This window comes from Chlorocebus sabaeus, chromosome 28, assembly GCF_047675955.1.
Source record: "Chlorocebus sabaeus isolate Y175 chromosome 28, mChlSab1.0.hap1, whole genome shotgun sequence".
NCBI classification, from domain to species: Eukaryota; Metazoa; Chordata; class Mammalia; order Primates; family Cercopithecidae; genus Chlorocebus; species Chlorocebus sabaeus.
In genome coordinates, this window is record NC_132931.1 from 16,648,861 (window position 1) to 16,672,486 (window position 23,626).

Below are 23,626 nucleotides of genomic sequence, written 5' to 3' on the forward strand. Positions count from 1 at the left end.
GGAATGCAGTGGTGGGATCAGAGCTCACTGCAGCCTTGAACTCCTGGCCGCAACAAATCCTCCCACCTTGGCCAACCAAAGTGTTGAGATTACAGGAGTGACCACTGTGTCCGGCCAGGAAAGCCCTTCTGTTTCACTTGAATGATATTTCGGCAGCATACCTACAGCCATTGTTGTATGAAACTGCATCATTGCAGGAAAAGAAAAGGTCAGAGGTGGCTGTTTTGCTTTTTTCTGAACATATCAGACCAAATCTGGGCTAGCCTTTTTTTTTTTTTTTTGAGATGGTGTCTCGCTCTGTCACTCAGGCTGGAATGCAGTGGCGTAATCTCGGCTCACTGCAACCTCTGCCTTCCAGGTTCAAGTGATTCTCCTGCCTCAGCCTCCCAAGTAGCTGGGATTACAGATGTGCACTCCCCTGCCCAGCCAATTTTTTCTGTATTTTTGGTAGAGACGGATTTCAACATGTTGGCCAGACTGGTCTCGAACTTCTGACCTCTGGTGATCTGTCTGCCTCGGCTTCTTAAAGTGGTAGGATTACAGGCATGAGCCACCGTGCCTGGTTTGCCCATTTTTTGACAATGTGTCAACATCATGTAAGATGGGCACTGCCTCAGTATAGTGGGTCTAGACCAGGTGGCCAGAAGAGAGAAGAATATGCAAACCAGGCTTGAAGATGAGTTAAAGCAGAGCGTTTCATTCCACAAAAGAGAAATTTTAATGGGTCATAACATTGATCTTCTAATCTTTGAAAGCCTTTTAACTAGGAGAGAGACAGCAAACTGTTTTGTTGTAGAAAGACCCACCCAGCTCTGACGGTTTAAAGGGTCATGAATGCAAATCTGAACTCTAGAAAAGCAGAGCTTCCTAAGAATGGGACTTCCACAGCACTGGGATCTGCTTCCTCGTTCTGTTTGTGCCTTTCCCATGAGCGAGAGACTCCCAGGAGAGCCGCAGCCCGCTAGGAAGCTGTGTGGGACTCACTCACAGCTTTTTTTTCAGACGGACTTTTGCTCTTGTTGCCCAGGCTGCAGTGCAATGGTGCGATCTTGACTCGCTGCAACCTCTGCACCCCGAGTTCAAGTGATTCTCCAGCCCACCACTCCCAAGTAGCTGGGATACAGGCAACCGCCACCATGCCTGGCTAATTTTTTTGTATTTTTAGTATAGATGGGGTTTCACCATGTTGGCCAGGCTAGTCTCAAACTCCTGACCTCAAGTGATCCACCCACTTGGGTTTCCCAAAGTGCTGGGATTACAGGCGTGAGCCACTGAGGCTGGCCAGGAACCCCCAGGTTTTTCGGATGGTCTCTGAATGTCATACAACTTTTATTTTTTATCAAAAAAATTTTTTTGACACAACATCTTGCTGTATTGCCCAGACTGGAGTGCGGTGGCCAGATCATAGCTTACTGCAGCTTCCAACTCCTGGGCTCAAGCCGTCTTCCTGTCGCGAGTCTCCCAAGTAGCTGGAACACAGGTGCCAGCCACCACACCTGGCTAATTTTGTTTGGTTTTGTTTTTTTAGAGATGGGGTCTTGCTATGTTGCCTACACTGGTCTTGAACTGCTGGCCTCAGGCAATCTTCCTCCCTTGGCCACCCAAAGTGCTGGGATTACAAGCATGAGCCACTGCACACAGCTGAGATTTTTCGATTTAGTCTTTTTGTACATGCGATATTTTATTCATAGAATCCATAAATGGTAGGGAAATTTCTGAGTTCAGAGCAATACATATGATAGAAAATGTGATATATAGACTAGAGTTGCTTAGCCGAACTGGAGGGGCTGGCTTTAGGTAATCCACGGACTCCCTGAAATTGGGGACACCAGTAGAAATATGTGTGAGCTCATGGGCAGATTCCTATGATTTTCAGGCCTCAAAATGTCTCCTCTTAGGGCAGAGGACGCGTGTACCCCCAGTACAGAATCTCGGACAGTGAATGTCAGTGGACATTCGGCAGAAAAGCTCTGCCAAACTGAGTGTTCTGATGTGACTTTTTCATCAAGTCAAGGTTCCTGGGATCTCTTGTACATGATCATCTCACTCTTGTCAGGTTTCATCGTTTCTGCTTACCCTAGTTCTTTCCCACCCTGTTCCCTCTCCCACCACACTGGACTCTGAAATGGGCATGTACAGAGAAGAGGAGACCCCACCATGCCTCAGGCTTTGAGTGGAGAGAACACAGCCTTTGCTGGGACAGGGAACAAAGGGATATGGAGACCCTGAAGATGCTTTTGGACAGTGGTCTGAGGTCCGGACAGTGGCAGGAGATACCATTCACCCAGCATCTCCAGGACAAGAGATCAGCCTGGCAGTTACATGTGTTTTTCTTCAAACTGGTTGCCAGGTTGGAATGGCCAATGACATCAGAGATTCCAACCTTCCTGATTGGAGGACCGGACTCCGTCGGCACCTGGAAACTGAGGTGGACAACAGCATCTTCTCAGAGCTGTTCGCCACTCCTGACTTCTCCCAGCCTCGAGAATTCATAACACATTCTTCTGGCTCCTAACAGAGTCCAGAAGAAGGCCTTGGACAGAACAGAGACTATGTTCTGTGGGATGGAACAGACTTTGGGGAAGATCACGACCCTGCTCCCCGAGGATAAGGAGGAGAGCCCCCAGCCGAACATCTCGGGGTACTCCCTCCAGGAAGTGGTGGATGATGAAGTGTCGGGACCATCAGGTGAGGGGACTGGAGCAAGAAGAGGTGTGATAGGATTGACTAAGACGAAGAAAGGGGGCTGGGTGCAGTGGCTCACGCCTGTAACCCCAACACTTTGAGAGGCCGAGGCAGGCAGATCACCTGAGGTCAGGAGTTCAAGACCAGCCTGGCCAACATAGTGAAACCCCATCTCTACTAAAAGTACAAAAATTAGCTGGGCAGTAGTGGTGCGTGCCTGTAATCCCAGCTACTCAGGAGGCTGAGACAGGAGAATCGCTTGCGCCTGGGAGGAAGAGGTCGCAGTGAGCCGAGATTGCGCTACTGCACTCCAGTTTGGGTGAGAGAGTGAGATGCTGTCTCAAAAAAAAGAAGGGTCAGAGGTCAGGAAGGAGAACCTGAGGAAGGTGTGTGGGAAGAATGGAGAAATTCAGGCCAGGTGCAGTGGCTCACACCTGTAATCCCAGCACTTTGGGAGGCCAAGGCAGGCGGATCACTTGAGGCAAGGAGTTTGAGGTCAGCCTGGCCAATATGGTGAAACCCCATCTCTACTAAAAGTACAAAATTGAGCTGGGCATTATGGCAGGCACCTGTAATCCCAGCTACCAGAGAGGCTGAGGCAGGGGAAAAACTGGAATCCGCGAGACAGATGTTGCAGTGAGCTGAGATTGCACCACTACACTCCATCCTGGGAGACAAAGCTAGATTCTGTCTGAAAACAAAACAACAAAACAAAACATAACAAAACAAAACAAAAAAAAGAGGGACTCAGAGAGCCAGGGACCAGGGAAGGACGTGAGGAAATGTTCTGAGGACAGAGAAACGGAAGAATGGGAAGGAGAAGGAGCAGCACGTGGGGTTGACAGAGGAGAAAGTCAGAAAGATGGCTTGGAGAAGCCAGCAGTCTGCAAGGCTGGGGAGGATGGAGAGTGCTTTGGGGTTTGGGGTTGGGGTCTAAGGTGATCAATTGCAGAAGCATTACACGGTGGTCTGGTTTCTTTACTCAGCCCTTGGGGTAGATCCCAGCCCCTCATGTAGGTCCCTTTGCTGGAAAAGGAAGAGGGTGTGGTTGGATCAATCTGACGAGGAGCCAGAGAAGGAACTCGCCCCTGAGCCTGAGGAGACCTGGGTGGCGGAGACGCTGTGTGGCCTCAAGATGAAGCTGAAGCGACGGCGAGTGTCGCTCGTGCTCCCCGAACACCATGAGGCCTTCAACAGGCTGCTTGGTAGGAGGATACCCCAGAGAGCACCTCCAATCCTGTTCTTTCTAAAAAGAGGAAACTTCCAATAACCACACTTTTCCAATGGGAAAAATATGCCCCCAGTGGGTGAGCTCTCCATGCGGGAGGACTCTGAAGTGATCACTAATGAGGGACGCTTAGGAGACAACAGAGGATTAGGCTAGACTTGACAAAGGTCGGTGCTTGGGATAAGAAAGCTTGGTTTCGACCCAGGCGCGGCGGCTCATGCCTGAGATCCCAGCACGTTGGGAGGCTGAGGCAAGAGGACTGCTTGAACTCACGACTTTCAGTCTGCAGTGAGCTATGACTGCACCACTGCACTCCAGCCTGGGTGACAGAGCAAAACCCTGTCTCAAAAAAAAAACCAAGGCTGGGCATGGTAGCTCATGACCCGAGATGGCCCCATTGCGTTCCAGCCTAGCCCACAGAGAGAGACTCTGTCTCAAAACAAATAAATAAAAATAAAAATCAAATAAAGAAAAACAAAATTAATAAACAAAGACAGCGGTTTCAGCTGTGCCCTGTGAAACTTAATGTCTCTTACTAACTTTTCTAAACCTAAGTGTCTCCATCCATAGTGGGGGATACCAAGGCCATGGTCACACCCTGATGTGACCGTCTCATGAGGAAATGCTGGGAATTCCTTTATGACTCTGCAGCGGTCCCCCCGGGTCTGCTGGGAGGGTGTCCTGGCTTCTTCTCAGCCCTACACCCTGCAGATTCTCACACCCAGGGCCTCCTTCGGCCTCTTCCCAGGGGGGTCTCAGAGCAGGAGCCTCTCCCCCTTGCCCAGTGAAAGTCATTCTCCCCTCTCCCATCCCCCTCACCCGGGGCCACAATCCTGAGACTTCCCCCTGGGAGGCACACTTCTCCTCGCTGCCCTGCTGCTCCCACGGAAACCCTGTCCTGCTTCTCACGCTGACATCTGCTCTCTAATCACAGAGGATCCTGTCATTAAAAGATTCCTGGCCTGGGACAAAGATCTGAGGATGTCGGACAAGGTAAGGTTGTTCTCCACCTAACTGTGCTCCTGTTCTAATGCACAGCCCGGGGGAGGGCACCGCTTCCAAACCCACAGTTCTCCCTCCACCACCTCCCACCAGATGCTCCTTTTTTTTTTTTTTTTCTTTTTTTTTGTGAGACAGAGTCTTGCTCTGTTTCCCAGGCTGGAGGGCAGTGTCTTGATCTTGACTCACTGCAGCCGACGCCTCCCAGGTTCAAGTGATTGTCCTGCTTCAGCCTCCAAGCAGCTGGGATTACAGACGTGAACCACCACGCCTGGCTAATTTTTGTGTTTTTAGTAGAGATGGGGTTTTGCCATGTTGGCCAGGTTGGTCCTGAACACCTAACCTCAGGTGATCCACCCACCTTGGCCTCCCAAAGTGCTGAGATTATAGACGTCAGCCACTGTGCCCGACCAGCTCCCACAGTCTTGAGTCTTGGCACTCAAATATTTTTTTTTTCTGAGTCTAGCTCTGCTCCCCAGGATGGAGTGCGGTGACATGATCACAGCACACTCAAGCCTCTAATTCCTGGGCTCAAGTAATCGTCTTTACTCAGTCTCCTGAGGAGCTGGGACTAGCACATGCCACCATGCTCAACGAATTTTTGAAATCTTTGTAGAAACAGGGTCTCTCTATGTTGCCCAGGTTGTTCTCGAACTGTTGGGCTCACATGATCCTCCTGTTTCCACCTCTCAAAGTACCGGCATCACAGGCTTGAGCCGCCACTCCCAGCTGTTCTTGGTCTTTTTATGATTTGTCAGCATCTCTCTCAGGACTCTGCGGGTCTCTTGCTGAGTGAATGAATAGCCCATCTCTCCTATGGGTCCTTTGGGATCTGAGCCCTGGGCCACAGTCTGGCCGCAGTCCTGGAGCTCCTGGCTCCTCTACTCTCAGCTCTTTGGGACACTTCTCTGCCTGGCACACAAAAGACCCTCTTGACACCAGCCCACCTAGACACACCCCCTCCAAAGATCCCATCTGGAGTCCACCATCCTGGGAGCATCACCGAAAACCCTTCCTCCGGCTTCTCAGATTTGCATCCAACCTTCGAACATCCCTCCACCCGGCCATTTCCAAATAAGTACAGCTACCCCAATACTGAGGTCCCTTCTCTGAGGTGCAGCCCTTCCCCAGACCCTCATTCCCCCTCTCCACAATCTTCCTCTTCCAAGATGTGACCTCTCCCTCTCTGTGTTCCTTTCTCTCCATCAGTATCTCCTGGCTATGGTCATAGCATATTTTAGCCGGGCCGGCCTCTTCTCCTGGCAATACCAACGCATTCATTTCTTCCTGGCTCTGTAAGTGGTTTGCTTCCTCCTATCCGTCAATATCCAATGCCCTGGGATAGTGGGGGAAGTGGGATTCCAGCCTTTCATTTACCCTTTCACCTGTTTGTCCTCTTTACTCTGTGTACAAAAAAGACAGGATTATACTATCTTGTTCTTAGACTGTTGTTTCTAAAAAGAAACTCAGGCTGGGTGCAGTGGTTCATGCCTGTAATCCCAGCACTTTGGGAGGCCGAGGTAGGCGGGTCACCTGAGGTCAGGAGTTCGAGACCAGCCTGGCCAACATGGCCAAACCCCGTCTCTACTAAAAATAGAAAAATTAGCCAGGCACGGTGGTGTGCACCTGTAATCCCAGCTACTCAGGAGGCTGAGGTGGGAGAACTGCTTGAACCCAGGAGGGGGAGGTTGCAGTGAGCTAAGGTTGAGCCACTGCACTCCAGCCTGGGTGACAGAGCGAGACTTTTTCCCAAAAAAAAAAAAAAAAAAAGCCAAAAAAAAACCAACAAAACTCCAACACCGGTGTACAAATAAAAGAATAAAACAAAAGGAACCATAAACCACTCCTAAGGGGAGAAGAAAAGGGAAAAGGAGCAGAGGAGTGGACACGACACTTCCCCCAGCAAGCAGCCTTTCTGGTTCTTCTCTCTCTCCTTCCCACATCAACCGCAAACGCCATCGACCTCCTCCGGGTTCCCATGATGGAGATCACAGTTCAGGTCCCCCCTGCATCACTCGAATCCACTGTCAAATGCTCCCTGACAGGGTCTCCTGGAGTCTCTCCCCAAGCCAGGGGGCTTCCTAGTGCAGCCTGAGCATCTTTCCAAAGCACAGCGCCCTCACTGCCCACCTGAACAACTTCCTTAGCAGACGTCTTTCTTTTTTTCTGAGATGGAGTCTTACTCTGTCATCCAGGCTGGAGTGCAATGGCACAATCTTGGTTCACTGCAAGCTCTGCCTCCTGGGTTCACACCATTCTCCTGCCTCAGCCTCCCGAGTAGCTGGGACTACAGGCGCCGCCACTGCGCCCGGCTAATTTTTTTTTTTTTTTGTATTTTTAGTAGAGACAGGGTTTCACTGTGTTAGCCAGGATGATCTCGATCTCCTGACCTTGTGATCCGCCTGCCTCGGCCTCCCAAAGTGCTGGGATTACAGGCATGAGCCACACCGTTCGGCCTAGCTGATGTCTTTCTAAACAGAGGCCAGGGTCCACACTGCCAGTTTCACCCTCTCTACAATCTCTACAACCACACTGGCTCGCCATCTTGGTGTTTCCTGGCTTGGCTTCACTGCTCCTTCCAAATGCCCTCCACTGACTTTGCGTTTGTGTTTTCTGTCTGGGTGTCCTGCACACATGTGGTTCTGAAGGGAAGGACAGTCCTTGAAGTCAGTTCACCCCACAGCCTCTGTCGTGCCTTCCCTCATCTTCCAACTTCGGCATGCCCGTAGCTCTCCAGTTACATCCTATGATAATGTGACATTGGGATTAGGTCATCTGCCCTGATTACTCCCAGTCTCATTAGACTAGATGAATGTAGAAGGCAGGGTCCTGGCAAAATATCAATGTATTCAATTTCTTTAATTTTTTTGGGACAGATTTGCCCTGTCCCACAAGCTGGAGTGCAGTGTTGAGATCATAGCTCAGTGCAGCCTCTATATCCTGGGCTCAAGGGATCCTCCCACCTTAGCCTCTTGATTAGTTCCGACTACAGGGCTGTGCCACCACACCTGGACAGTTATTTATTTATTGAGACAGAGTGTTGCTGTGCCTCTCAGGCTGGAATGGAGTGGCCCAATCTCAGCTCACTGCAACCTCTGCCTCCTGGGTTCACACAATTCTTATGCTTCAGCCTCTTGAGTAGCTAGGACTAACGGCTGTGCCACCACACCAGGTTGATTTTTGCATTTTTAGTAGAGATAGGGTTTCTCCATGTTGACCAGGCTGGTCTCGAACTCCTGGTCTCGAGCAATCTACTGGCTTGAGCCTTCCAAAGTGCTGGGATTACAGGCATGAGCCACCACGTCTGGCATATATTTTATATTTTTAATAGAGACGAGGGTCTTGCTATGTTGCCCAGCCCCATCTCAAACTCCTGGCCTCAAGTGATCCTCCTGCTTCGGCCTCCCAGTGTGCTGGGATTCCAAGCATAAGCCATCACTCTTGGTCACCAGTTGGGTTTTTGTCTCTATCCTGAAGGAGTGGGAGACGCCCTTCAGCAGGTCTCTGTCCAGCAGAGCCCTCTGAGGAAGGTGTGACTCTCTGCAGGGTGGGTGTCAGTCCTGAGCTGAGGATGGTCCCCTGCCCTCCTCTGGGAAGCTGACCTCAGCCGGAGGTCTCTCCTGGTGGTGCCCCTAAGCAGTAACCTGATTTCTGTCCCCAGCTACCTGGCCAATGACATGGAGGAGGACAGCGAGACCCCCAAACAAAACATCATCTACTTCCTGTACAGGAAGAACCGCTCTCAGATACCCTCGTTCCATAAGCGTCGGTTCCAGTTCTTCTATTCCATGCGCTCGGGGGCTGAGAAGAAACCCTCTCAGAAAGCCTTGTTCCATAAGCTTCGGTTCCAGTTCTTCCATTCCATGCGCTGCAGGGCCTGGGTTTCCCTGGAGGAGTTGGAGGAGGTGGGTGGGGCATGGGGAGGTGGAGATGGGGGGGAATCGGGTGGGCTGGAGGCTGGACGAGGGGAGGGAGGGGTATCCTGGCGAGGCCCCATCTTCTCAAAGGGCGTTTGTTTTTCCAGATCCAGGCTTACGACCCAGAGCACTGGGTGTGGGCGCGAGATCGTGCCACCTTTCCTAGAGCTCCAGGGACCATGGAGGCCTGAGGTCATCGGCCTGAGAGAAGGTACATCTGCGTCCTCCGGGGTAAAGAAAGAATATTGGGGTCTATTTCGGAAATCCGAGGAAACAATTGCTTGATCCAGCTTCAAGCCTGGGCAACGTGGCAAAATTCCCTCTCACCAAAAATACAAAAATTAGCTAGGCGATGTGGGAGGCATCTCTACTCCCAACTACTCAGGAGGCTGAGGCGGGAGGATCGCTGGAGCCTGGGAGGTTGGGGCTGCAGGGAGCCCTGATCCTGCCACAGCACTCCAGCCCAGGCGACAGAGTGAGACCCTGACTCAAAAATAATCACAAATACCGAGTTTGGGGAGCTTCATGATGATTGATGCACTTGAGTTACCGATTTGGGTTGAGGGTTCAGTGGAGTTTTGGTTTACATCTTGTGCAGCTGACCACGTTGAGCAGAGCATGAGACTTCATCATGAGGAGGTAGGATGATGGATTAGGCTTCTGGACTCGTGGTTCGTGATGTTGTCACATTAGAAACGGATCTAGCATGGTTACAAGTTTAGCTCTGAAGTGACACAAAAGGCCCCAGCTGTGATGAGGTCCAAAGCCACATTCTCTGAGGGTGCCCTACTCCCTGGGCAGACCCACCCAAAGTCCTTGCTATAAAGCAGATCACTGGGACTGACCTTGGGTGTACTGAGTGAGTTTTGGAGTCAGGGTCACCAAAGTGCAAGTATCACAGTTGAACACAATGGTTCAGAAGCAGGGTATAGAATGATAAAACTGCATTTCCCAATTGCTCTGAACTCTAGTTAGACTTGACGTGGGACGTGAATAACCTTCCTGTCTAGAGAGCTGCCTCCCTGAAGTGTGACTTCTCTCTCTCACTTCCAGAACACCGGGCCCAGGGGAGATGCGGATTTTCAGCAAGAACTTTATTCCAATGCTAATGGCAGACACCAGGAAGGAGGAGAGCAGCCATTTGTGCAGATCATCTACAAGAACCTGGACTGTTCTAGATGGAGCTGAATACAGTGATCACGTTGTCCTCTTAGGACCGGGGGGGGGGGGGGGGGCGGGGGGGATGGGGGGGGCTACTTCTAGGAATCCATAGAGAACAGTGAGAAACCAGGGGTGTTTCTGGTTCCACCCCTTCCTGAGGCACCACCTCCCTTTTGATATTGCTGAATTCCAACCTCCCTGGGGCCGAACCTGGAGGTCCTGTTTCCTACAGACTTGGCTGCCGCAGTCCTGGAGCATTTGAAGGCACACGGCAGACACTCAGATTGGCACGGAATTCTTTGTGAAATATGAGTGCCATAGACCGTAACAGATAGCTTCATTCACACTATGCATTTTATTGGTTTGTTTGGAAAATGTGGGCCATTGAATTAATAATAGGTTTGTTTTAAATAGTTTGGAAATTGTTGTACTTTTGAAAACATGCTGTTCCTGTAGAGTTTTTTGATGAGAGTTATAGCTGTTATATATACATAAAAATAATTTTCTTTTCATTCTTAAGACAGAATTCTTTTTATCCTAAATCTTTTATCTTTAAATTGTTTTCTGTATTATTATATGTACCTCTGAAGTGAGTACACTTTTTATCTATGATACTTACATAATAATCTCTTCTATTTATAGCTATTGGTAGTTCCCCTAAGTTTTCATCATAGACATTTTTATTTGCTGTTTAGGTTTGTGACTGAATTGTGAGAATTCAAGTTGTGATTTTTAACATGTCTTAGATATATATACTAACATGTCTAATATATACTATATATTTTATTGGTTTATTTTGAAAAAGATGGGCATAGAATTATTACTACATTTATTTTAAATATTTTGGAAATACTGGTATTTTCGAATAGAAGCTGTTTCTATAAAGTTGTGTGATGGGTGTTATAACTGTTATACACACATAAATATCATTTTGTTTTCCTTTTTAAGAGAGGATTCTTTTTATCCTAAATCGTTTACCTTTCAATCTTTTTATCTATTATTACATGTGCTGCTGAAGGGAGCATACTTTTTAATCTGTGATACTTGGTTAATGTATGTATTACATTTATAGCTATCGGTAGTTCCCCTAAATTCTTGTAAAAATAAATTTTTATTTGATATTTAGTGTACGTTTGAAATGTGAGAATTCAGATGTAATTTTTTACCTTGTATTGGCATGTTTGTATGTTACTTTAAAGAGGATGTGTGTTCTAAAGGAGGACATGAGCTGTGTGTTTTCAAGAGAACAGTGCAGTGTGTCTCTTGGGGAAACGTAATAAAGATGAACTTTTCTCACCTTCACAGCAAGTGTGATCATATTGGTCTGGATTGATTATTTGCTGTCGAGTGACATTTTTCCTTAATGGGGTTGGTGGTTATTTGAACATACTAATTAGCTCTGGAAGATAATCCTGTACTGTTTTTTACGTAGAATAAAACACAAGGCTGGGTGCAGTGCTCACACCTTCAATTCCAGCAGTTTTGGAGGTCATGGCGGGAGAATCACTTGAGGCCAGGAGTTTGAGGCCAGCCTCAGCAACATAGCATTTACATCTATTTTTAATTTTTAGTTTTTTAAAAAAAACAATAGAAGAGAAGGCTGATCCCAAGTTACAGGGTTTGTTTGTTTTGGATACAGACTCTCGCTCTGTCTCCCAGGTTGCAGTGCAGTGGCACAACCTTGGCTCCCTGCGACTTTCACCTCCAGGTTCAAGCCAATTCTCCTGCCTCAGCCTCCCAAGTAGCTGGGACTACAGGCACCCGCCTGTACGTCTGACTAATTTTTGTAAAAATAGTAAAGACAAGGTTTCAGCATGTTGGCCAGGCTGGTCTCCAACTCCTGACCTCAAGTGATCCGCCCACCTCAGCCTCCCAAAGTGCCGGGATTACAGGCATGAGCTACTGCGCCTAGACTCCAAGCTAGAGTTTTAAAGCAGGAAATGAGAGAAATATATTGAGAGAAAAACCAGGTGGTAAGAAAACTCTAAAGGTGGCCAGGCATGGTGGCTCACGCCTGTGATCCCAGCAAGAGTTCAAGACCAGCCTGGCCAACATGGTGAAACCCTGTCTCTACTAAAAATACAAAAATTAGGCAGGCGTGGTGGTGCATGCCTGTAATTGGAGCTATTTGGGAGGCTGAGGCAGGAGAATCACCAGCAGAGATTGTGTCTCCCCATCCCCTCTCAAAAAAAAAAAAAAAAGTTCCTGCAACAGTTAAAGCTGTTAAAGACAGGCAGCCTGCCATGCAATTCTTTGCGATTTTTCTTTTTTCTTTTTGGAGTTGGGATCTTGTCCTGTCACCCAGACTGGGGTGCAGTGCTGCGGTCATAGCTCACTGTGGCCTCAGACTCAAGCTCAAGCCATCCTCTTACCTTGCCTCCCAAAGTGCTGGGATTATAAGCATGAGCCACTGCACCTGGCCTGTGTGATGCAATTCTGATGTCAACTCCCTGATGTTACGTCAAATGCCACAGGTTAAGGCCACAAGCCCCCACTAGACTGCCCTCGCTTTAGATGCAAGCCGCAAGCTTGGGTGTCCTCAGACCACATGTACTTCTCACCAACTGCCTGCAAATCTGGAGGTTCCCACGGTGCCCTCAGGTTTGATAATTCACTATAACAACTCACAAAACTCAGAAAAGCAGTTTCTTTTTTTTTTTGAGACGGAGTCTTGCTCTGTCCCTGGGGTGCAGTGGACGCCACGCTTGGCTAATTTTGTATTTGTATTAGAGATGGGATTTTGCCATGTTGGCCAGGCTGGTCTTGAACTCCTGACCTCAGGTGATCTGCCCACCGTGGCCTCCCAAGGTGCTAGGATTACAGGCATAGCCACCATACCCAGCTGACTTCTAGAGTTTCAATAACAGAGATGTGGTTCAAGAAGAGAAGGCCTTGACTGTTTCTACAGACTGACAAGACGTAATCTCTGTGGTCCACGCCCATGGTGCGATCTGGAAAATGGCGCCTTCTAAATGCCAACAACAAGGAAATCAAATGTGCAACAAGCAGAAATACTAACATTGATGTGAGCCATGGAGAGGCCTAAACAGATTACTGCAGTCAGTCCATTTCCAAGGTCATCAAAGGGGTAAATCTGAAATAACAAATTTCAGACGCCATGCCCCAAATAGCTGCACGGGGTGGGGAAGTCCTCCACATGCCTCTGCTTCCTTCAGTACCTCTTTATGAAATAAGCCAAGGTACTTCCCTGGGAAATTTCCTCTTCTCTTTTCTTTACTTTTTTTTGAGATGGAGTCTTGCTCTGTCGCCCAGGCTAGAGTGCAGTGGTGCAATCTCAGCTCACTGCAACCTCTCCCTCCCAGGTATTAGCAGTTCTCCCGCATCAGACTTCTAAGTAGCTGAGATTACAGGTGCGTGCCACCATGCCCAGCTAATATTTGTATTTTTAGTAGAGACAGGGTTTCACCATCTAGGCCAGGCTGGTCTTGAATTCCTGACCTCGTGATCCACCCACCTTGGCCTCCCAAAGCGCTGGGGTTACAAGAGTGAGCCACCGCGCCCAGACTTCTTTTTTTATTTTGCTGAGGTGAAGTTTCTGTCTCGTTGCCCAGCTGGTGTTCAATGATGCAATCTCGGCTCACTGCCACCTCCTCCTCCCAGGTTCAAGTGATTATCCTGCCTCAGCCTCCTGAGTAGCTGGGATTACAGGCATCCACCACCAAACCCAGCTAACTTTTTGTATTTTTAGTAGAGATGGGATGTGGCCAGGATGGTCTTGAACCCCTGACCTCTCATGATCCACCCGAATTGGTCTCCCAAAATGCTGGGATTACAGGTGTGAGTCACTGCGCCCAGCCCCTCCCATACCTCTTTTGGCCAAGGCAGTACAATTCAGAAGAATATTGCCAGGGAAGACTGGTAAATGGACGTCAACGTGATGCCTATGGCTCCTAGAGGATTTAGATACCTCCTGGTGCTCACTGATACCTTTACCAGTTAAATGGGGGCTTTTCCATGCCAGACTGAAAATGCAGGAGATCACTGATCAACCTTCAGCTATTCACTAACAGAACACTGAGGGGACTGTGTGGTCCCCAATACCTCCTATTGCAATTGGATAAACACTTCCTGGGAAATAGAGATGAATAGAAAGGAAATAGTCAAACAAGTAGAGATGGCTGTATTCCCTCAACCAGAGGGTCCATTAGTCTGTTTTCATACTGTTATAAAGAACTACCGGAAACTGGGTAATTTATGAAGAAAAGAGGTTTAATTGACTCACAGTTCTGCAGGCTGTACAGGAAGGGTGGCTGGGGAGGCCTCAGGAAACTGACAATCATGGCAGAAGGCGAAGGGGAAGCAGGCACGTCTGGCCATAGTGGAGCAGGAGAGACAGAGAGAGTGAAGAGGGAGGTACTGCATGCTTTTAAACAACCAAATCCCATGAGCCCTCACTCACTATCATGAGAACAGCAAGCGGGGAAGTCGGCCCCCATAAGGCAATCACCTTCCACCAGGTTTCTCACTCAACACTGGGAATTACAATTTGACATGCGATTTGGGTAGGGATACATAGCTGAATCATATCAACGGTAGTTCAACCACGAGACTGATTGACTGAGATGGAGTCCCACTCTGTTACCTAGGCTGGAGTGCAGTGGCACAATCTCGGCTCACTGCAACCTCTGCCTCCCAGGTTCAAGCGATTCTCCTGCCTCAGCCTCCCGAGTAGCTGGGACTACAGCATACGCTACCATGCCTGGCTAATTTTTGTATTTTTAGTAGAGACAGGGCTTCACCAAGTTTGCCAGGCTGGTCTTGAACTCCTGACCTCATGATCAGCCTGTCTTGGCTTTTCTTTTGCTGGAATTACAGGCATGAGCCACTGCACCCAGCCAACCACTGAGATTTAGAAGGCAGTCAAGTCCACTATACCACACCTCACCTGGTTTCTTCCTCTGATGGTGCCCCTCGTGGCCACTGTTCTGTTACTTTTCGGTCCTATTTATTTAAATGGATGGTGAGCTGTCTGCCCTCCAGGCTCCAACACTTCTACCTTCAGCTTGTATTACAACAATACCAGCCCTTCAAGCTACTCCAGGTGACCCCAGAACTCATTTGAACTCAGAAACTCAAGTGTTTCATTCCTCTCACTTTCCTCTCACTTTAGGGGACTCAGTGCCCCTGGTCAGCATGAAGTCAGTACAGAAACATGACCTCCATCCCTAATCCCTCAACAATGAAGAGTGGAAGGTGTAGGCAAGAGGGTGGGGGCACGGTTTGTAAATCTGTAACTGCATCAGACCAAATCTAGTTCAACTTTTTTTTTTTTTGACGGAGTTCGCTCTCGTCACTCAGGCTGGAGTGCAATGGCACAATCTCAGCTCACTGCAACCTCCACCTCCTAGGTTCAAGCGATTCTGCTGCCTCAGCCTCCGGAATAGCTGGGATTAGAAGGGTACTCACCATTTTGACCAGGCTGGTCTTGAACTCCTGACCTCAGGTGATCCACCTGTGTAGGCCTCCCAAAGTGCTGGAATTATAGGCATGAGTCACTGCACCTGGCTCAGTTCAACTTTTATGTAATGAAGTTGTCAGTTGCTTTTCAATTGCCATGGACCTGCAGGTTAAAGGTCATGTACCCTGTGCATTCTCAGGTTAACCAAGCATGCCACCACAGAGTGGAAACTAAGAGCTCAGCCTGAAGAGCTGGGACCGATTTAAGAACCGGACACCCCATGGCAGGAGCCAGGATCCAATCAGATTGAGTTCTGGTGTCCCCCATGGCAGGATCCAGTCAGATCACACAGCCCAGCATGACTTTATTGCAAGATCCAATCAAATCACACCTCATTACCGTATGCTTATAAAACCTGACACAGCCCCCAGTTGTGTAAGGGAGATCTATTTCCATGTGTGGTGTGTGTGCATGTGATGTGTGTGCATGTGTGGTGTGAGCACATGTGTGGTGTGAGCACGTGTGGTGTGAGTGCATGTATGGTGTGTGTGCATGTGTGGTGTGTGTGCAGGTGTGTGTGTGCATGTGTGGTGTGAGTGCACTGGTGTGTGTGCATGTGTGGTGTGTGTGCATGTGTGGTGTGAGTGCATGTGTGGTGTGAGTGCATTGGTGTGAGCGCATGTGTGGTGTGTGCATGTGTGGTGTGAGTGCATGTGTGCTGTGCATGTGTGCTGTGTGTGCATGTATGGTGTGAGTGCATGTGTGGTGTGTGTGCATGTGTGGAATGTGCACATGTGTGGTGTGTGTGCATGTGTGGTATTGTGCATGTGTGGTGTGAGTGCATTGGTGTGAGTGCATGTGTGGTGTGTGTGCATGTGTGGTGTGAGTGCATGGGTGGTGTGAGTGCATGTGTGGTGTGAGTGCATGTGCATGGGTGGTGTGTGTGCATGTGTGGTGTGAGTGCATGGGTGGTGTGTGTGCATGTGTGGTGTGAGTGCATGGGTGGTGTATGTGCATGGGTGGTGTGAGTGCATGGGTGGTGTGAGTGCATGGGTGGTGTGTGTGTATGTGTGGTGTGAGTGCATGGGTGCTGTGAGTGCATGTGTGGTGTGAGTGCATGGGTGGTGTGAGTGCATGGGTGGTGTGAGTGCATGGGTGGTGTGTGTGTATGTGTGGTGTGAGTGCATGGGTGGTGTGAGTGCATGGGTGGTGTGAGTGCATGTGTGGTGTGTGTGTATGTGTGGTGTGAGTGCATGGCTGGTGTGAGTGCATGTGTGGTATGTGTGCATGGGTGGTGTGAGTGCATGGGTGGTGTGAGTGCATGTGTGGTGTGTGTGCATGTGTGGTGTGAGTGCATGGGTGGTGTGTGTGCATGTGTGGTGTATGTGCACATGACGGAGATGAAGGGGACTGGGTGGGTGAGTGGGGACAAGCTTTAAGGTTTTAACTCAGGGCAGTTAGTAGTGTGAAAGAACATGTAATTCCTCCCACTTCTAGTAGGTACAATATACTCTGAGTTTCCTCTCAGGAGGTTGCTAGCTATGTGTATTCAGATGGAGGTTATGAACACAAAATCTAATTCAATCTTAAATAAAATTGAGACATTGCAATTCTCACATGAACTTAAGAGTCTTGCTTAAAACGTCCTAATAGAAAACATGCTTGGCATTGGACAGTTCACAGCAATGATACTGATACAACTCTGCCACAGACAGACAATACAGGTCACTGCCCTTGAGTGCAGGGACCTGTTCCCACATGATACAGTCAGTTCTTATGAGGAGAAACAGTTAAATAAATAACCTACTAGATGTGATGGAGATGCCACTATGATGCCCAGTTCTTTAAACAAAGAAGCGTCATCTGGACTTTGAAAATGGCAAAAGGTGTTTGGGGAGAGGGGTAGCGGGGGTTTATTTGAGCACAGGTGGTGAAAAGAGCAAGCAAGAAAAATATTGACACAGTGGAAGAGAAACTAAACACTTCCCACTTTACATTACAGTATCTGTCCTAAAGAAGATGATATAAAACAGGAATCCAGAGCTTTGTAACTGGAGTGCCACAAGTAGCTGCCATCTCAGTAACCATGTCAACCGTTACTCACAAAGTACTCATCCTCATTTGCTTATGAAAAGGAAAGCACTCAGATCCTTCTTATACATCAGCGGTCAGGTAAACAGCAGATATCTGGGCCATGAGGGCAGCCTATAATACCATAATATACATCTAAAAAAAATTTGCCTCCCTACCTTTCGGCAGCGAGGATTAGGACAGCTGAACCTCTTCACATCACTGTCCAACAGAGCAGGAAAGCTACAGGAGGGGCACCTACAGTCAGAACAGCAGAAGTGACATTACTTCAAACATTAAAGACTGACTTGGTTCCAGCTCCATGTGGCTGTTCATATGAAGATGGAGTTTTGAGCTGGACATTCACATCCCCTTTATACTTGTTAGTTTTCCTGAAAACACAGATTGAGCCTCTTCTTTGTGCTGGCTCTTATCAGGAAACGTAAGCACCACTTGCGGTCCTGACTCAATATAAACCACTCAATAAACACATCTCAATCTCAATGAGAACTCTTTGCATATACCGATTTCCCTCCAGCCCAGGGCACCATGATTGTATCTATGGGCCAGAAGATTAGTGGGTGCCAAGATATGTAGACAGAAGTTTGAGCTGCAGGCCGGGCGCAGTGGCCCACACCTGTAGTCCCTGCACTTTGGGAGGGCATGGTGGGTGGATCACTTGAGGTCAGGAGTTTGAGACCAGTCTGGTCAACATGGCAAAACCCTGTCTCTATCAAAAAAACAAACAAATAAAAAAGTTGGACATGGTGGCACACACCTGTAATCCAGGCTACTCGGGAGACTGAGGCATGAGAACTGCTTGAACTTGGGAGGCGGAGGTTGTAGTGAGCTGGGACTGCGCCACTGCACTCCAGCCTGGTTGACAGAGTGAGATTCCATCTCAAAAAAAAAAGAAAAAAGAAAAAAGAAATTTGAGCTGCAGAGTTTTCCATTAACAAAATTACTGGTTACTCAATGGTTTCAAGGTGTTAAAAAATAAAAATAAATAAATAAAATCATTGATAATCTTATTTCTCAGCAAGAAATGCCAAAAACCTGGAAGATATACTCAATTTTCATCATCTGACGCAAGTGCCCAGGTAGTTTTCACAATGGGGAAAGGTTGGCAGATGGCACGCTCTGCCTGAGAACGAATCCGACAAGCTCATCGGTGTAGGCTGCTGCAACCTCCTCCTCGGCTTTTCGTTCATAGTACTTATATAGGATGGTCTGGGGGAGCACCTTCTCCAGCTCACTGGTTGGGAATGAACACGTGCAGCTGCCTTCCATGCAGCTGAGCTCCGACTAGAAAAAGGTGAACAGGCAAAGAAGAAAAAAATCAACACCGTTTATAAAAAAATAAAAAGCGTCAGGGGTTAAAAACATAGATTCTGAGACAGTAGAGCAAAGATCTCTCTGAGAAATCACAATTAAATCACGAAAACCATGAAACAAAAATCCAGTACATCTTTGATATCACTAGAGGATCTCTATTAGCCCAAATCACAATCCACAGAGGTTGAAAGTGGAGGAAGGGTAAATGGCTTAGCAGACCAGACAGAGTAGCCCATAGCTTAGGGTCTGAAAAGGAGATGCTGGGGAGAAGTTAGTCCCCTCTACAGATATTAGAAAGCTGGAGACCCTCTGGAAAGCAGAGCTGAGTGGTGGGGAGGGGTGGGGACTCAAAGTAATAAACTGGAAACAAGGAGATAGGTGGAGCCTGTAGTTCCTATCCCCTTTAGAAGGAACTGGCTGACTCTGAGATAAATGAGGAAGATCTGAACAGCTGGACCACAAGGCTCTGGCCTGGGAACCAGTCAGAGAGGAGAGCAAAGCTGAGGAGCTCTGACTTGAGGAGAGCAAGTCAGGGTCTGAAATGAAGTCTGCATAATGAACAGAAAATTCTCCAGCTCCTTCCTCGCACTCAGTTTCAGAATGCTGGAAAATGGGCTCACACCCACTAGGCAGGAGGCAGACTGAATCACCCCAGGGAAGAGACTTAAGGGTCATTCAGGTTTATAATATAAAAGCTAACTGGCTCCCAGGCACCTAGAGTCAAACCCACTGCTCTATAAGCCCCACTATTCACACAGCTTTCCAACAGCTCTTTAACATGAACAAAGAGTGTCAGACAGGAGTAATGCGTCCCACATGAATGAAAGACAGACACCAAAGAAAACAAATGGAAAAACACATCCTAAAAATAACTAGCTAAAATTTATGAGGCATTTACCATGTGTCAAATAGTAAGTTTATTAAATTCATGACCTCATTTAGCTTTCAAAACAATGCCATGATTATTTCCATTTTACAGAGGAAGAAACTGAGGCTTAAGGTATTTAATTTGCTCAAGATCACAGAGCTGGTATGGCTGATGGGGGGCATGGCCCAATGCATTCTGCTTGACTCCAAATGTCATGCTCTTTGAAAAAACAGAAACTTTATTTATTTATTAATTTTTCTGAGACAGAGTCTTGCCCTGTCCCCAAGGCTGGAGTGCAGTGGTGCGATCTCGGCTCACTCAGCCTCCTGAGTAGCTGGATTACAGGCACCCACCATCACACCTGGCTAATTTTTGTATTTTTAGCACAGATTGGGTTTCACCATGTTGGCCAGGCTGGTCTCGAACTCCTTACCTCATGATCTGCCCAACTCAGCCTCCCAAAGTGCTGGGATTACAGGCATGAGCCACCGCACCTGGCCTATTTCTTTTTCTTTTTTTGAGATGCAGTTTCCCTCTTGTTGCCCAGGCTGGAGAGCAACGGCACAATCTGAGCTCACCACAACCTCTGCCTCCCGGATCCAACCAATTCTCCTGCCTCAGCCTTCCCAGTAGCTGAAGATTATAGGCACGTGCCACCAGGCCTGGCTAATTTTGTATTTTTAGTAGAGACGGGGTTTCTCCATGTTGGTCAGGCTGGTCTTGAACTCCTGACCTCCGGTGATCCGCCCACCTTGGCCTCCCAAAGTGCCGGTATTACAGGCGTGAGCCACCATGCCCGGCCCCTAATGTTAACATCTTATGTCAAAACCAGGAAGTTGATAGTGGTCTGCTACCATTAATGGGACCAGGCTTTCCACTCATGTCTTCTCTTCTGGCCCAGGATCCCACAAGGCATCTAGTCGTCATGTCTCCTTAATCTCTTCCAACCTGAGTTTCTCAGTATTTCTTGGTCTTTTACAGCCCTGGCACTTTTGAAAAGTACTGGCCAGTAAGTTTGTAGAGTGTCTCTCAATTTGATTTGTCTCATGATTAGACCTAAGTTAGGAACTTTTTGGCAAATTCTCAGCATACGCCAGACAGACGTCAATGTGTCTTATGTATGGTTGGGGATGTAAAAAGCCCCCCCGCTTTTTGAGATGGGGTCCTACTCTGTTGCCCAGGTTGAAATGCAGTGGCTCCCACCTCAGCCTCCTGAGTAGCTTGACTACAGGTGTGAGCCACCATGCCCAGGTAATTTTTGTATTTTTTGTAGAGACAGGGTTTCACCATGTTGACTAGCTGGTCTCAAACTCTTGACCTTAGGTGATCCACCTGCCTCAGCCTCCCAAAGTGCTAGGATTACAGGCGTGAGCCACCGCGCCCGGGCAAAAAGTCATATTCTTAATCACTGTGTCAGATTTCTATTGCTGCTGGAACAAAATACCACAAACTTAGCGGTGTAAAACAATGTAAAATTCCCATACTGTGTTTGTTATGCTGGTGTCCAGAGAAACTGACTTTGGAGAGAGAAATATGATCTTGTGTAAAGTAAGTTATGTTATTTTAACATATATTTAATCCAATAGGCTGCAAGGTTCTCTCTTTCGGAGGTAACCTTCCCTCTGATTATGAATAAGAAGATGAGTGAAGCCGGTACTCCTCTGTAGCTAGGCATGGGGGCGTGGAAGAATTCTACTGCTCCCTGAAAAGAAATCTGCTGTGCTTAGAGAACCCACATAATCACACACAACAGGTAATGCCCATAAGCACACCAGCAGAATTCCACCTCACCCTGAAAGAGGCACTTACACTTGTCTATCAACATGGTCTCCTTAGACTCCAGGAATGTGTCCTACATACATGGGACATATTACACAGTTCTTACCTTTCCAGATCCAAAGACTGCCTCTTGGGCATATCTGATGAGACACTCTTTGCAGAACAAGTGAGCATCTGCGCACTGCGTCAGCTCCTCGAATGGAAACTCCCCATAGCAGCAGCGACACTCAATCAGTTGGCCATCCTGCAGGCAGTCAAGAAACACATGAAATGTCCCGCACTTAAGCAGAGGGGGAGACTTGTCTCCCATCCTCATCTCTCTCCCACCCCCCCCACAAATTCTGAGGTAAAAAGCAACCCATTTTAGGGGCCATAAAACAATGATACACTGTTTCATGCTATATAAATCCAATTCAAGATACTAGCACAATAGTAATCCATACCTAAACCAGCGACGTTTTCATGGGTTTTGTCTGGTATTCTTTAGAGTAATTCTCTGTATAAAGTTATCATATTCAATCCCATGGTGCAAAGGGAACTAGAACATCTGCACTCAGATGCTAATGTGATTATAAAAAGCAAGGATAAGGAGCACGAGAGATGTTACCCAAAATGCTTTCAAAAGTTGAATTTTGTTCTTGTCATAAAGAGTGTGAATGGGTCATATCCAAGTCTGAGCTTTATTTTAAGGGACTATTGAAGCTATAACTAAAGCAGCAACCTCAAGTAATGTACTAGGCTATTGACTCCTTTTATTAACTATAGAAACTGATCCAGGCCGGGCGCAGTGGCTCAAGCCTGTAATCCCAGCACTTTGGGAGGCCGAGTCGGGTGGATCACGAGGTCAGGAGATCGAGACCATCCTGGCTAACTCGGTGAAACCCCGTCTCTACTAAAAAATACAAAAAACTGGCCGGGCGAGGTGGCAGGCGCCTGTAGTCCCAGCTACTTGGGAGGCTGAGGCAGGAGAATGGCATGAACCCGGAAGGCAGAGCTTGCAGTGAGCTGAGATCCGGCCACTGCACTCCAGCCTGGGCGACAGAGCGAGACTCCGTCTCAAAAAAAAAAAAAAAAAAAAAGAAACTGATCCAATCACCAACCCATTCTTTTTTTTTTTGAGACGGAGTCTTACTCTGTTGCCCATGCTGGAGTGCAGTGGTGCGATCTTGGCTCACTGCAACCTCTACATCTCAGGTTCAAGTGATTCTCCTGTTTCAGCCTCCCGAGTAGTGGGGGTTACAGGCGCCCGCCACTACGCCCAGCTAATTTTTTGTATTTTTAGTAGAGACAGGGCTTCACCATGTTGGCCAGGCTGGTCCCGAACCTTGTGATTTGCCCACCTCGGCCTCCCAAAGTGCTGGGATTACAGGCATGAGCCACTGCATCCAGTCCCATTCTTTTATTTATTTATTTTTTATTTTTATTAGAAATGGGGTGTTTCTATGTTGACCAGGTTGGTCTTGAACTCCTGGGCTCAAACAATCCTCCCATGTCAGCCTCTCAAAGCGCTGAGATTACAGGCACGAGACACGGTGCCCGGCCACTAACCCATTCTTAATGCCACATTAGAAAAGGTCACTAGCTGGGCGTAGTGGCTCACACCTGTTCCCAGTACTTTGGGAGGCTGAGATGGGTGGATCACCTGAGGTAAGGAGTTTGAGATCAGCCTGGCCAACATGGTGAAACTCCGTGTGTACTAAAAATACAAAAATTAGCTGGACATGGTGGCACATGCCTGTAGTTCCAGGTACTCGGGAGGCTGAGACAGGAAAATTGCTTGAATCCAGGAGGCAGAGGTTGCAGTGAGCCAAGAAAGCGTCACTGCACTTCAACCTCGGTGACAGAGCAAGACACTGTTTGAAAAAAAAAAAAAAAAAAAGAAAAAGAAAACTCACTGTATGAGGGCGGCAGACACCATACAGAAACCCATCTTATCCTGAGGTTAGACATATCTCTTTCTTTTAACTCTAAAGTGATATCTAAGTTGTAAACTTTCCTTTATAAGTCTATCTAATGAACGTCAGGTAATGATTTTTAACAGGAACATCTATTATCTCCCCTTCAATTCTGATTCAGTGTGATATAAGAGTGACTACATTAGATCATGTATCTGACTATAACTTGGCTGAACTGCAAACTCGGCAAATCAACAGGAGGTTATCCAA

At 47.8% G+C, this 23,626-nt stretch overlaps 2 protein-coding genes across 11 annotated transcripts in view; one reads left to right on the forward strand and one right to left on the reverse strand.

Moving 5' to 3' along the window:
* Positions 1–23,313, reverse strand: part of RBAK (RB associated KRAB zinc finger) — a 52,560-nt gene extending 29,247 nt beyond the window's left edge. For 2 of the 10 annotated variants that reach the window (XM_037995209.2, XM_073012848.1), the window contains exons 1-4: positions 23,197–23,313; positions 21,568–21,705; positions 17,659–17,737; positions 15,418–15,571 (exon numbers count right to left, since the gene is read on the reverse strand). Coding sequence is in view for 8 of the 10 variants with exons in the window: in XM_073012848.1 (XP_072868949.1) it covers positions 15,418–15,420 (3 nt within the window). In the remaining 2 variants the exon portion in view is untranslated. Of the gene's footprint in view, positions 1–14,233; positions 15,572–17,658; positions 17,738–18,257; positions 18,380–18,535; positions 18,785–21,567; positions 21,706–23,196 lie in introns of those variants that run through there. The other 8 variants (XM_073012842.1, XM_073012845.1, XM_073012844.1 and 5 more) reach the window with 8 other exon arrangements.
* LOC119622699 (speedy protein E12-like) lies at positions 2,565–8,820 on the forward strand (the record flags this gene model as incomplete). The annotated part of the gene is made up of 5 exons (XM_037995203.2): positions 2,565–2,688; positions 3,672–3,890; positions 4,848–4,906; positions 6,122–6,207; positions 8,574–8,820. Coding segments are annotated over exons 1-5 (735 nt in total), but the record flags the coding sequence as incomplete, so codon positions are not given.
* Positions 23,314–23,626: the final 313 nt, after the last annotated feature.